General features: G+C 40.1%; 1 protein-coding gene across 4 annotated transcripts in view; it reads right to left on the bottom strand.

Moving 5' to 3' along the window:
- Positions 1 to 9,843: 9,843 nt before the first annotated feature.
- LOC113022661 (lumican) overlaps positions 9,844 to 14,789 on the bottom strand; it is a 35,268-nt gene continuing 30,322 nt past the window's right edge. For all 4 annotated transcript variants that reach the window (XM_080301359.1, XM_026168289.2, XM_026168287.2 and 1 more), the window contains 4 exons: positions 12,796 to 13,127; positions 12,320 to 12,644; positions 11,717 to 12,034; positions 9,844 to 10,676 (listed from right to left, as the gene is read on the bottom strand). In XM_080301359.1, the coding sequence (XP_080157485.1) occupies positions 10,525 to 10,676; positions 11,717 to 12,034; positions 12,320 to 12,644; positions 12,796 to 13,127 (1,127 nt within the window). In that variant the 3' untranslated portion in view covers positions 9,844 to 10,524. The remainder of the gene's footprint in view (positions 10,677 to 11,716; positions 12,035 to 12,319; positions 12,645 to 12,795; positions 13,128 to 14,789) is intronic.

Below are 14,789 nucleotides of genomic sequence, written 5' to 3'. Positions count from 1 at the left end.
CAATAACCAAGAAGTTTACACTGAACATCCACCCATCCATTTTCTCTCTCTTAACCAATTCATGGTTGCTGGCGTGGGGGTTGGGTTGGAGCCTATCCTAGCATTCTTAGTGTGAAAGGTGGGGTACACTCGGGACAGATTGCCAGTTTGTTGCAGAGTTTAAATTGAACAAATTCTAAATTAAATTAAAGGGTTTTTCTGAATGAGGTAGCCCGCCACAAATTTCTCTTGCTGCTGTTTGGCCCTAGACCCACACTAAATGTGACAAAACTGGTCTGTGGCTGCAGTGTTCTCTACACACAGGTGGGCATCTGTGAAAAAGGGAAAAATCTGGGTGTTAACTAGTCCTAATGTTGTAGGACTAATGTACTCATACCCTGCAATAGTGCAACAGATGAGAGAAACACAACAAAGAGAAATAGCAGCATGTTAAGACATCTATGTTTTAAGTATAAGGCAGAGTCAATAATTCTTTAGCTTTTTAACTTTCACCTGACTGGTTGGACAGTAACAAGAGAGCCACGTGATCCAATCCATTTTTATTTTTATTTTTTGTAGGCACTGATGAAAAAAACAGCACCAAATCGATAGAGAATACTGCAGAAAAGAGGGGTCAGAAATAGGAGACTGCATTCTGTGAACTGATCACCATTTAAACTGTGACTGCAATAAAGATTTGACTTGAACAGAATGAGTAGGAAAACCACTTCAGTTGATTCAGTTTTATTTATATACCACCAATGCACAACAACAGTTGTCATAAGGTGATTTGTGTTTTACGGTAAAAATCCTACAATAAAGAGAAAGAAAGAAAGAAAACCCCAACAATCGCACAACACTCCCACCACCAGCAACACCACCCACTCATGAGCAAGAATTTGGTGACGGTGGTAAGGAAAAACTCCCCTTTAACAGGAAGAAACCTCAGGGAGAGTCAGACTTGGTGAGGGGCAGTCATCTGCTCTATCCGGTTGGGGGTGATGGGAAAGAAAAGTGGGCAGAGGGAGAGAGAGAGAGACAAGTGACATCGCCCCACTTTGATGTTTGCATTTTGATTTATGTTTAATAAGCTATCTTTGACTTAAGTAAACCTCTCATGTGGCTTCATGGCACCTACAGTACAGTTGTGAAGCACGTCATTCATTATCACCTTTTGTGTCTGAAATGGTGATTCTTGTATTTGCCACAATTTCACAACTGTGCTGATGCATGCTCACCATCTAAATACTGACATGTTTAGACACCATACATCTGCATCATTTCTTCTTGTGTGTATCAGAGCTTAAGCAGCCTTTGAGGATCAAACTGTGTGGTTTTGTTTTGCATGTGGAAACTGAGTCACATGGCCTGTGGAATGTAACTGCTTGGCCTTGCAGTGTTCAAGTACAGCCAGAGCCTGCACAGAGGTGAATGGATGTTAGGGCTCTCAGTTTTTCACAGCTGAATTCAACCTGCTGGTTCGAGAAGAGGGGCGTGTATAATGCCAGACCCTTGTCTTTACAGTAGGAAATCTTTAAGCAGTACTCCTTACCAGAGGTATCACATGCTGCAGCTGTTTTCTTAGCAAATGGATAGAGTGAAGCTGGCTCAGCCCCAAAATGACTTGGTGTGTGTAATAATGTGAGAACTTTCCAAGAACGGTCTGTTCTGTCATCTAGAGAGTGATTTGGATGATTGAACTATTTGGTTTAATGGAGTTGCATATTAGTTTTAGCCAGAAATGTTCCCAGAGGAAGTCCAGTGAGAGGAATACTAATATTCTCCCAAACATTTACAGACAACTTTCTTTTTGCTGCAACAGCAAGATAATATGAAATCCCTTAGGAGAGCGTGTTTGTATATTAAGCTCTGAAGGCCACACCCTCTCTCTTATTTTCAAAGCTCTCAGTCGCTTTATGCCTTTTTTTTGGCAAATGGCAAGAGTTTATAATAAAACAGGGGTTTTGTAGAAGTCTCTGTGTTCGACTTTAAAGGATTCATGCTAAGACAAATCTGGCGTCTCTTAGATCATTTTCTGATTGCACAAATTATTTTCTAATTACTCATAAATAAACAGTGTTATTGAAACAAAGTAATGTTTATAGAAATATGAAAGAAGGATTTTGGTCATAAACGCTGAACTCTCTGTGCTAAGTGTCTTCCTTTAGGGCTTTAACAGTAAAGCATGCAGTGGCAGTCTACCCTATAGGATAAAGTCCCAGTAGCTGTTCATCAGCTGGATCCTAAATGCACACAAAGAAATCGTGTTATATTATTGATAAACTCAGTCTTTTATTGCTAGTTAGGACAAATTCTGCATGGTCACGATAAAAGTGAAATAAAACACTCTGAGCACCATCAGTCTGGGTTCCAAAAGCACCCGATGAAGCATTTCATGATCTCAAAATGTATATGAAATCATGAAATGACATGTTTTGGCTGCTGTCACACAGTAATTTCCCAAAATTGAGGTCAGATCTGGTTTATGTTATCCTATGAATCATAGTACATAATACATTAATAGAAAAAGCGGTTCACAAGTATGACGTTAAATAAAGGATCCTCCTGCGCAGTTAAGATTTCCAAATCAAAGATCACGTTGCACTCAATCAAACATAGTCAGACTTCAACTCACAGTGTTCACTCCCATTCTGAATCAGTAAGTCATGTGTTAGTGATATTTTCCTTTAAATGTGACTAAAATATTTTGTTTGTGTCGCTTCTTTGAATATTTGAGCATTACTCTAAAATACGATGTATCTTTGGAGACTTCGATACCAGAAATTTGCCCTTGGGCTGTGGTAGAAGGAGAAGCGGGGTTATATAGAAGTCTTGATTAATCTATTAACTCTGTTAATATCTACAAAATGTTTATCGTCTGCCTTGACAAGTGGCTACAGCGTGAACATGCAGTGTCCTCGTGTAATCGAGCATAGAAAAAAGTGCATGTTTAAATGTGTGAAGGAGGTATGCAGGACCTGAGGCTTTGAGTGCTCATGTGGAGTAGAAAAGCTCTATATAAGAACAATTCCATTTACCGTGTACAGTTTAAGCACACACACACACACACACACACACACACACACACACACACACACACACACACACACACAAACAGTATAGATGGTAGTGGTTGATCTGCTGAATTGGAGGTTTCAAAATGATTCTCCACAAAACCAGTGGGTGATGCCAGGGTGGCTATACAGTACTAGCCCTGTGACGCATGGGTCTGATCAGGTGTAATTCACAGCTGAGGGTGTTTAAATTCCTCAGCTAAACCAGTGACAGCTTTCATAAAAACAAGCAGCACTGTTCCATAGCTGCGGTTCAAGCATGTTATTCAGTCTTATCTCTGCTTTTTCACTTAGTTTTGGTTTTATGTGAATTTTTTTCAGTGCTCCATAATTGATCGCAGCACTTTTTGACAGAAACAAAGTACCTAGCAAATAATTAAATGTCAGTGTCTATCATATACTGCGTATTTTAATAGCACTTTATTTCCTCTAAAGCACTAAAACTCTACTTTCTAGTAAGAGCTTTTCATTCCTACACGTGCAGTTTAGATTGTAAACTGTGGAGGCTTACTAAGAATTGCCTGTCTTATGAGACAGAGATAGATGGAAGCAGGTTTCTCATATTCTGACTAATGAGCGTTTCTAAGCAGGCTGAAATGACAGCTAATCAAGCTGCTGTTAGTGTCGCTTATGTCTTTCTAGCTGGCGTGCGTTAAAGCAACAACACTGTGAAAGCCGATCCTGACATTGTGCATCGGTAGCCTTCACACTGACTAACATTATGCACACTGTCTCAACATGCTAAGAAATCTAAAGCTTGACACAGCTGTCATTGCTTGGACGCTTGCTCTGCTTGAACTTGTGGGCTGGCATGAACATGCTTAACGTCTGCATTTGACACCAATGTTTATGAAGTGTAAGCGTGATACCGGTGCTAGAGCTATCTGCATGTTTGCACATGGCCTTACTGTGTTGGGTACGTTGCACGTGTTTCACATGTGAGGCTGCGTAGGTTAAATGAGGAATGTCTGATACACTTCCCATAAGAGTTCAAACTCTGCTCACACATAACACACGTATATCATATTCAACCTGGACCCTAAACCTCACATTTAACACCTTTACCCACTCAGACAAAGCAACCTCAACCCCCATTCCACCTACTGTCTCCCGTAATGTTTAGTCAAGACGATAATGAAAGTATCATTTAGGTAAATAAACAGGAAAACCACAATTGCTAAGTTTAATCTGAGTTGTACTGCATTACTAGTTGCCCAAACATGGGTCTCAGACAGGCGTAGGGATTGTGAGAAAACCTCAGGACCCCGAGTTATAAACAATACCTTTCAGTAATATGACAACTTTGAGGACTCTGATCAGTATAAATGCAATAAATCCATTAGAGCACACATTTTTCTGAAGCATCTTAAAAACAAAATAAATAAATAAAATACGCTGAGACTAAAATGCAAATTTGGCATTTGTTCGAGCAATGTGCTATTACTCATTTCTTTGGCTGAAGCTTCCAGGCTCACTAACAGAAACTTTATGAACATTATGCATTTCCCTCCATTTTGCTGAGGCTCATTACTGTAAGCTTATGGCCATTCCTATTTGTGAAAGTGTCTCAGTAAAAAGTAATTGCTGCCATAAGTAACAGAAGAAATTCTTACTGCGCTACATGCAATAGGAGGGACCCTTTAAGGAAGGACAAGACAGCACAATCAGCATCTGTGTGCAGTTTTATGTGTGTGTGTCTGTGTGTAATGAGAGGGCTGGAGGTCTTAGTCCTGCTTGTAAACAGGCCTGTAAATGTAACTAACGGCTTCCTCAGTCATCTCGCCAAAACCACCAGACCCATGCAAGTCTGCACTGGATTCCAAGCTACCATCTGTGCCTAGCAACAGACTCTTCACACAGCTGGGCGGTTCCCATCAGCTTTATATATAATTACTCTATTAGTCACTATAGGGGGCTGGCACATGAGCACATTCATAATTTTTCCTTAACTGTTTAATACAGATTTAAGGAAAAGTGGCTTTATGGGGGAATTGTGGGCAGAGACACAATTACCCAATTCACTATCCTGCAAGTACTTCACACACAACCTGCAGCGCAGCTATGGACACACAAGTCAGCCAGTCTTTTACCTTGAAGATAAATAAAGACAGAGATGCTGATATTTTGGCAACAATCCGGTTAATTCATTGCCACCAATCTCTGGCTTTTTCCGATTAAATATGGGGTTAATTCACTTCTCCAAAGCATCCCCTCACTGTTAAGACAAGACAAACAGGGAAGAGCTGTGAAACAAGTAGAAGAACATGTGACAGGATTTGTAACTTACCCCAAGATCTTTCAGATGAACTGGAAAGTCATTCATAAGCCAGAACTAATGGCCCAGTGAGTATTTAACCTTACTGATGTGCTGCTTTCTGAATGCACCGTGGCATGGCACTATAACTTAGTCAGCTATGTTAAACTGGCATTTAAATAACCCATAGCTTCTCTTCTTTCCTCATTCTCTTGTAGATGTGGACACAGCCACAGGAGGAGCTTTTACCTCATTTTCATCAGTTTGACAAAAAAAAGTATAACTTCAACAGAGGTACTTTCTAATTAGTTTATATTTTTATTTCTTTCTTTTTTTTTAAATTCAGTTTAGTTTCACATTCCAGAATGGATTTTCTTCTTTTACTTTCATTTTTATTGTTGTAAAATGTTTAGTTTTAGTTAATTTTTTTTATTACTATCAGCATTAGTTTTAGTCTTTTTATTTATTATTGTATGGAGGGCATATGCCAGAGGCAATATTTTTGAAACTCAGTACAGGTATTACAATAAAAACACTGAACTTTTTCAAAAGCAGATGACTCTGTTTGCAAGAGACGTCCATGAAACCTTCATCAGTGAGACATTTTTATTGATTTGTTTAAGTAGTTTAAGCGTTTTGCATTTTCAAAATTTAGCTAAAATGGTATTTCATATCTATCTATCTAATCTTATTTTTAGTTTAGTTTCAGTTAACCATAATAGCAATTGCGTGCAATGAACTGTGGTCTGAGCTGTCAGCTACAACACAGCAAGTGTTTAAATATTATCTGAAGAAGCAAGACAACATCCTGCGCTAATGCATTGCCATTTCTACCCACAGTTTCACCGCAACAACAAATAACAATAAGAGATAACATTAGTTTCCACATTGTTCACACATTAGCAAAAAGCCCCGTTATTACACTTCCTGCACACTTGATGCAACGCTGTCATTTATTTGAGTTTTTGACTGTGGAGTCCGATGACTCAAGTTCAATATTCACTCTCCTCGGCCAAATACGGGAGGGAGAAGTGTGCGTTTTTGGTGCTAATTTCTCAACTATTTCCGGTGTTCAGTTGTCATCTGTCTCTCTGTTGTTTGGCACTGAGAACGTGGTGTAATATGGGTTAGAGCCAGTGACAATGAACTAATACAGAAAAATCTGTGACTATAAAATCAACACAAACAATGTCATAAAACTCTGTAGCACTTTGAGAAATCTTGCTCCAAGGCTTCGGAGTCTGTTCCTACATTAACATATTTTTCTTAGCAGCTCAAAATCAAGAAGGAGAACAGATCAGGAAGCAGCTGGGAACCATCCAGAAATATTTGCGATGGTAAAACAGATCATTGACGGCAGTGAATTAAATCGGCGATTCAAAGAGGCGAGTTTTTCCAACACCTGACGGGACAGTTTTGCGGGCAGGGGGATGTGATATGTGAAGCGTCCTGAGCTCTGCAGTTCTTTATGTTGCTGTTATGACACCACAGGGAACTTCATAGCAGATTGTTTTGACTGGTGGTTTCCAAGGCACAGTTTAGTTCAGAGGAGAGGAATGGTGAGAGCCTTAACGATTTCACCAGCCAGAGTTTTGTTCTGCTGTAAAGATAATACTCCTGACTATGAATAAAGTCTAAACAAACATGAGCTTTCAGTCTCTTTACAAAATTTAATACTTATTCAAACATGAAACCGAAAAAAATGAATACACAGAGCTGCTTTTGTATTTTTCCAGATCCATTTTGCAATCTTTCCACTTTGTTTAGGTCATCTTTTGAGCAAATCTGTGAGTCTGGAAGTAGAAAAGGCAAAAATTACACATTATTTTGCAGTGAAGGACATTTGCCACGTCAGTGACTTGCAGTCAGTGCACCAACAACAGCACCTTCAGTCGCTGATTCTTCTCTCAGTGGTGTTTCAAGCAGCCTTTAGGGCGTTAACTCGTGTCATCTGGCTCCACAGTGAGCTCTTCTGTATCTGGCAATCTCACAAACCAACACCTGCATCTAAGAAGGTGCAGGTGTTGGTTTAGAGACACTATTAATGGCTCACTCTAACAAAATATGCACCATATTTTAAATGTGGTTCCCCTTAAATTGCAGTTTCTTCCAATAAATACGTGGCTTATTTATGATCATCATGCTTCATGGTTCGGAAAATGAGGAATACATTAGAGGTCTGGTTTAAGTGTGGGAGGGCGAGTGATTTACAGAAAAAATAAGCTAAAAAAAGTAAAGATTATTACTGCAGTCGCTCTCCATAGGTCATTAGTGCAACCATGTTATTACATCTGCCAAGGAGGTTGCAGTATGTACAATACCATTTTGTCAGGTTACAAGCAAGAAGTTAAGGGAGAGGTGGAGCGTGGGCAAAAGAGGAAGCCTTTAATTCCTGTTGTCAGTGCATTAGGCACTCTAATCACGCACAGTGATTGCATAAAAAAGATATTTAACAATACACTGATTTTCCACTCTTTATTATTAGCACATTAGCAAATTCGTCATAGCTAATCATAGCTGCCAGATATGAAGTTAGGTGATACGTCACCAAGATCTCTATCAAAATCAGCTTTGATACACAGACTCAGAACCACATCTTAAAAACTCTTTATATCACCCACCATTTTTGCGGTATGAAGGAATATGTCAGAAAACAGTCGATTATTGGGTTCAGTGATGGTGTGCTCTCTCTGACTGCCTTTCAAGTTAAGACCTGTAAATACAGTGAACTGTATTATTCATATTATAATTATAATGCTTTATTTCCAAAGGTGAATCTAAGGTTATCTTATCACAGAGCCACCATGTTTACACAGGGAGGAGATTGGGCTAGATGGATGGGTCAGGTATGGCCATAGCAAGTCCTACATGTTTAAACCCAACTTTTGTGACAACAAAAAGAGGTAAAAAGATCAATATATTTTCTGCTGATTGTAGAACTGCTGACATCTTTAAAGTTTCACAGAAGATAAGATTATTTGGCCTCCTCCTATGTTAACAGTATATATGTGGAAATTTGGGGAAATAAAGCTTTGATTTTTTATAACAGAACGATGAGATGACTGATGTCCCTTTAAATATGTTGATGAACTACGAAGCAAAAACAAGGGAAACAAGTGGAGACTATTAGCACAGCTCTGAAAAGACTGTTACTCAAAATAAGGAGGTGATCAAGCACGTTTCTGAAAATGTTAAACTGTTACTTTAAGACAGCATGATGTGGTTTTGTATTGTGTTTACAGTCCCTCAACAGCAACACCGAACCAGCAAGCTTTTTGCTTCACTTTGTCTCCTTCCACCATGACTTCATACGTAGCCAGCAGACTGCCGGCTGGTTGTCACTGGAACAAATTTGTACACTCTTTTATGGTTGATGCTCATCCCTCAAAGGAAGTCTGTGTGAGTGACTCCTGACTCTGGTAAAAGTGGGTCCAGACATTGGACAAGTATGTTCAGACCATCAAAAACATGCAGCGTTTGGAAGAAATTGCATCACTGGGAAAATATGGTAGTGGATTTAGTGAGAAAAAGAAAAACCCAAGTACTGTTTTTAAAGTTCTGAGTATCTGTATTTAAGTATTATAAACTTTAATAATGATTAAATGTTCATTTTATTCGCTTAAAGAAATCATGTCGTGTGCTGTTTTTGTTTTTTGGTCAAATCTAGTTCAGGTTTTCAAATCTTTGCTTATGCTAAGCGAATCTTTCCCGCTTATTTTACTGAATTAAATTGAATTTTCTTAAACTGATGACGCACCTATCTCAGAAATGATCTGTGTCACAATGATTGGAAAATGAGGGAAATTACGATTATGAGAGTTCTACCTGACTCTTATTAGAAAATACTTTTCCTTTATCTTAGATTATTAGTAATAGTTGTATTAATATTTGATAATAGTCAGCAGTATATAATTCACTGGGGAAATACCAAAATCGCAATTATACATACATTCAGTGCTGATTTGAGTCGATGGCCTTGTGTTTATCTTTACAAATGTAACTCCCACACAGTTCTCAGTATTCACTGCAGTCTGTGACAGAACTAGAAAATGAAAAGTATTATTGCACCCACTTTGTCAGTGCAAATAGAACACCAGCTGCCTCGAGACACTAGTTTTACACCTATCGGCATCTTTACATCTTTTCTTTCGCCTCACTGAAATCTATGCCAGTCAAGGTTATTCACCACCACCAGCTCTGATCAGCTGATTAGACGCATAATAAACAGGGAAATGACAACAGAGTGCAGAAATGTTGTGCACAAGTGGCAGTCTAATTGCAATAAGTACTTTCGAGGTATCGAGAAACAGCCCAAGGACTGTGGTCTTCACTGCATTTGTATTCTGTGTTTTCCTCATTAGGCTTTATTAGGTCTGACATCACTGTGGGGAGATTGAAAAGTTTAAATAGACAGTTTGTAGTTATTACATTGCTGACATGATGTAGCTGCATAAAAATTAAATCACAAATTTTATACATACTGAGTTTTTATTTTTTGCTTGTATATTTGAAAAAAAGACAGGTACGCATGTGATGTATATGTATATGTATATATTTTTTTATTTTATTTATCATGGAAATCAGTTGTTGACTTGAGATTTAAAGAATCTAACAATAAAGAGGTTTACAAAGTCAAAGCATGCTTCATGTTCATTTTCCACCCAGCTCCACATGGTGTGGTGTGGCTGTTAAACAGGGTGCAGCTAGCTGAGTCAGATCCGCTCCTGGGAAAGCTACTGAATTTTGCCATTCATACGTGCTTCCTTTGCCCAAGGGCAGCTCAGTTTAACCAGAGCACATCGTTCAGTAAACTCAAAAATGAGATGGGTTGTCACTGTTCCTCTTCACTAATAACAAACAGATGTTTAAAACCTGATGATTCAGAACTTGGAAAAGAGAGAAAGCCACGAGGCTGCAGTGGCAGTATAAGAAAGGGTTTGATCAGAACCTCTGTCATTACCAATAAATAACACTGGTTTAGGGTTAAGTTCAAGCTTTGCTATCTTTTGAAGCTCAGTTTTCCTCTAACCACCACCACCTGGCTGCGTATCTACATATTTGAACACATAATCAGACTCTTCTCTGGTTTTAAGCTTTAAAGCTGGGCTGTTAGAGTTCACATTATGGATATTGAAATGCTGAGTCGTGGTTGGAGGTTTGATGGGTTGACAGTTACATAGAGCACCCCTGTGTTGGTTTTGTGTTCAAAAAGTAGAGTCAGACGTAAATGCGTTGAAGCACTCGCAGGCAGAACACCCAGTCAGGAGGCAGCTGATGGTAGGATATTTTGTTTCCATCCAATCGTAGAAACTTCATCTTGGAGTAAGACTGAGGTCCCACCTCTCTGCAGAAACTGGTCACATTGAACTCTGTGGTGAACAGACAGAAAGGTATTTTTATTTTCATAATCTCTATTCACCAGAGTCACAACCATGTGATTAATGCTGTCTTGCCAAGACATTATAGGTACCAAGCCAGTCTGGAGAGCTCTAGTTTCACATCATGTGCCACGTGTTTGTCACGTTCAGAGATCAAAGTTGAACTGTGCAATCTGCAGAAATCCGTCCTCTTCCCATAGAGTCTGCATTTACCATCTTACAGGTGCTGCAGTAAAGATGTAGACAGAGGAAACCACAACACCCTCTTCATATTTCTCTGAGCCATTTCAGTAGTAAAAAGTCTTTCAGGCCAGAGCGTGCGCTTTGGCAGCCAAAGACTGCAGTAGCAGTCAGGCTGCTTGCTAGACGATGAGGTGTATGTTATTGTGGAAGTATTTTGCTGTCTGTCTGTCTCGCTGGTACACAGCCCCACTGTCTGCTGCATCACACATTCAGAAATGAGAGCAAACTTGAACGGCTAAACCAAAACTGCGTGCCAGTTCTCTGCCGCTAAATGGTCATGTGAGTCAGGTTTTGGCTGAAAAGTCAAAAAAATCAAACTGATGGGGAGCAGACGGAGAGAGAGGAAAGCGGAGACTGAAGAGGGGAACAGCATGTGCTTCTGGCTCATCTGGCACTCTTACCTTCGAATCCATCACAGATGTTGCCATAGCACTCCCTTCACTTGTTTTTCACTAGCTCCACTTTCCACACGTCTAACCAATTAATATCCCCTCGTCTATTCTTACCTCCACCCTCCTTTCTCTCCTTTTCTTTCCTTGTCTCGCCTTCTGTCCCTCTGCCTTCATACTTGCCTCACCATCCAAACCCAGCCCCTCCCATGTCTGCATACAGCAAGGAGAGCCGCCCATTTTTAAACGGGATGGGCTGTGAAAGCTTTCCACATTTCTTCTCTATTACAGCAGGGCTTTGTGTTGTTGAATGGTAACATGTATGAAATATTAGGAGACGTGAAGTCAGTAACACCTCTACAATGTCTGTGCATGCTTTGCTGAACGTATAGTCCTCACCTTGTATTTTATTGGCCTCCAGGTAGAGGTACTGGAGGGTGGTGGGGACTGTGGGAATAGCAGTGAGTTTGTTATATGAAAGGTCCAGCTCCACCAAGCTGGAGTGGTTAAAGACCTGCGAGTGGACCTCACGGTTCTGCAGGCCACAGTGACTTAGGCGTAGATACTTAAGGTTGAGAAATCCCTCAAAACTGTCCACATCCAGTCCAGTGAGAGAGTTGTTTGACAGATAGAGCTGCTCAACGGAGGAAGGTAAGTGCCTGGGAATGGTTGAAAATGAATTCCCGCTGAGGTCCAACAGGTTCAGACTGACCAGACCTGCATGACAGAAGTGATGCACACACACACAAACATGCAAAACATAACACCGATGCTAAAATAGATTTTAGGACAAAACATTTCCTAGTGAGATGAACACGTAAAAATATTCTTATCTTTCCTGGCAGTGTTTAGGTACAATACAATTTCTTTTAATTACCGAGTTGTTTTTCTGTTTGTTTTTTTGTCAGCAGTATCAGGCTGAGCTCTCTCTTATTTTCCAGCCATACGTGTTTAAAGTAAAGTGTGCATGAACAAACAAAAGGAAATGACACATTACGCTACCTCTGAGGTCTCCCTCTGTGATGGTATTCAGTCTGTTTCCCTGCAGCAGCAGCAGTGTTAGGCTATGCAAGTTCTGGAAAGCTTCTGGGTTGATGCTGCTGATTTGGTTGTAGGCCAGTCGCAGCTGTTTGAGTCCAGCTGGTAAAGCGCTGGGCACTGAACTCAGGTGGTTGTGGTTAGCAAAGAAGTACCACAGCTGGGTCTGGCTCTGCAAAGAGTCCTGCGTCAGGTTGTCGCTCTCCAGTTGGTTGTTGTCCAGAATGAGCCATCGAAGCCCAGTAACGTTGGCCAGCACGGAAGAGGACAGGGTTGAGATGTTGTTGCCCTGATAAGAATGCAATTCACTACCTGAGGAATTTTGTCATTTAATACTGATGAAAAGCATAGAATATATTGTAGTGGAAACTGAGGAGAAACCTCAGTTGGTTTCCACTAGACCACTTTAAGATAACACATGCACACAGTGTTTGTCCTACCTGTAGAAACAGGTATTGAGTTCTGTCCGGCAGGCTGTCAGGGATGTGTGCTAAAGCTCTCTGGTCACAATAGAGTGCTGTGGGCCACTGGATGGGGCAGTCACACTCTTCAGGGCAGAGCTGCGGATTATTAGCCCGGAACCAGGCTGGATCCATTCGCCCCTGCAGACTCAGCACACTGGGCTCACCTAGCAGGCGGTTAATCCACAGAGGAACGCCTCCATAGTCCATATCAGCTACAAATGTGCCTGAAGCAGACTGAAAACCACTCAACAGAAACAGGAGGCCAGAGCACAAAAGAGCCATGGACATGGCTGGGGGGATGTGTGATGCTGTAAATGAAACATTAAGAAAAACCTGAACACCATCATAGATTTGACAAGTAGTTTTACAAGTCATGATCTGTACGACTGCTTAGAAAGGAACAATATGTCCATAAGCCAAATCTGTAAGTGTTAATTTTGAATGGTCTGCCAGGCATAAGAGCTCCATCATAGATTATAGGAGGAGGAGCTTCAACTATATAAGCTCCAAAGCATCTTTTTTTTTTCACAATCATGTGAAAAAGAAAGTTTTCAAAGGACTCTATGCAGTAATCTGAAAAACTGAGCACACTCCATGAATCAGTAGCATTTTCTGTATGACCTCATGAGTCTCTCACAGTGTTGTTTACAGTGTTGCTTCAGTTCACTAAGATTTGCATGCATTAATTTATGCGGAGCTCTTGTGAGGTCCTGCCGCAGCATTTCAAGCTGAGGTCTGGACTTTTACTGCACCATTGCAACACTTTGGTTCTTTTCTATTTTGGGTGTTCTGTTGTAGATTTGCTGGTGTGCTTTGGATCATCATCCTGTTAAATGACCCAATTTGGGCCAGGCCTTAGCTGTCGGACAGATGGTCTCATGTTTGCTAGGTGCCCAATCCCTGTGGTTGCAAAACAAGTCCACATCATAAACCCTTCATGAGGTGTTTGTGCTGATATTTTGTGTCTGGTTTTTGCTGAATGCAGTGGTGGACTTTATGGCTAAACATCTACACGTTGGTGCTGTCTGCCAAAATGACATTGTTGCATAAATCCCTTCCAAAGAAACCTTGTTCAGTGTTTTTTTTGTTTTTTAATTTTGCAGTCATGAACTTTAGCATTTCACATACTAAGTCTGACATGTAGCTCTTGAGATTTTTGGAAGTTCTCCAACTATTGCAAGGTCAAATCGGGATGTGATGTGAACGTTACTTCCTAAACTGCACTGTTTTTATGAAGAGCCTCAAGGAGCCACTGGTGTGACAGTTCATGTTTAATCTTGTTCTATCTGTCTCTCTTAAATTCACCAAATTAATAGAAGTGTGTGAGTGTAAACCTCCTGAGTGTTTCTTTAAAAAGACTTGGACATGGAATGAATGAAATACCAATACTTGTTCACGTACTTAAGAATTTAGGTATCTGTGTTTTACTGGAATATTTGTTTTTCTGACACCTTTTTACTTTTATTTCGTTTGTAACAGAAATATCTCTACTGTTGGTATCCTTCACGGGTGCTTATTGCATATGAAGAAATGGGGGGAAAAAACAAAAACAAAAAAACAACATAATTTATGCATCTTTTACAGCACTGTATTCGGGGGATAATGTGGGTCGGAATGATCTAGACAGCATATCTGGTGTTGATATTTATATGCTGTGATCACAGTACCTCAGTATCATGAGCCTCACTTAAGATCAAGGAGCATAAATGGAGTAACATGGCAGTTATTTTGAAACGTAATTTTTCTATCAACTCAACAAACATCAGCAAATTTGATCTATATTTTGTGTTATTTAAAAGTTGCATGAACACACTGGGCAGTTTAGTGCAGGCTACGCTGGTTAGTGATGCATTGTGTTGCAGAGCAGCCATGGTGTTCATGGTCAGTGTTAAGGTATAACAAGGGTAGTAAACAGTAAATTGAACTGATGAAATTAACTCACTAATTTTCACCTTTACATCAGTTTTGTA

Source organism: Astatotilapia calliptera, chromosome 5 (assembly GCF_964374335.1).
Source record: "Astatotilapia calliptera chromosome 5, fAstCal68.1, whole genome shotgun sequence".
Classification (NCBI taxonomy): domain Eukaryota; kingdom Metazoa; phylum Chordata; class Actinopteri; order Cichliformes; family Cichlidae; genus Astatotilapia; species Astatotilapia calliptera.
Note: the sequence above shows the minus strand (reverse complement) of the source record. Positions and strands in the feature narration are given on the sequence as shown.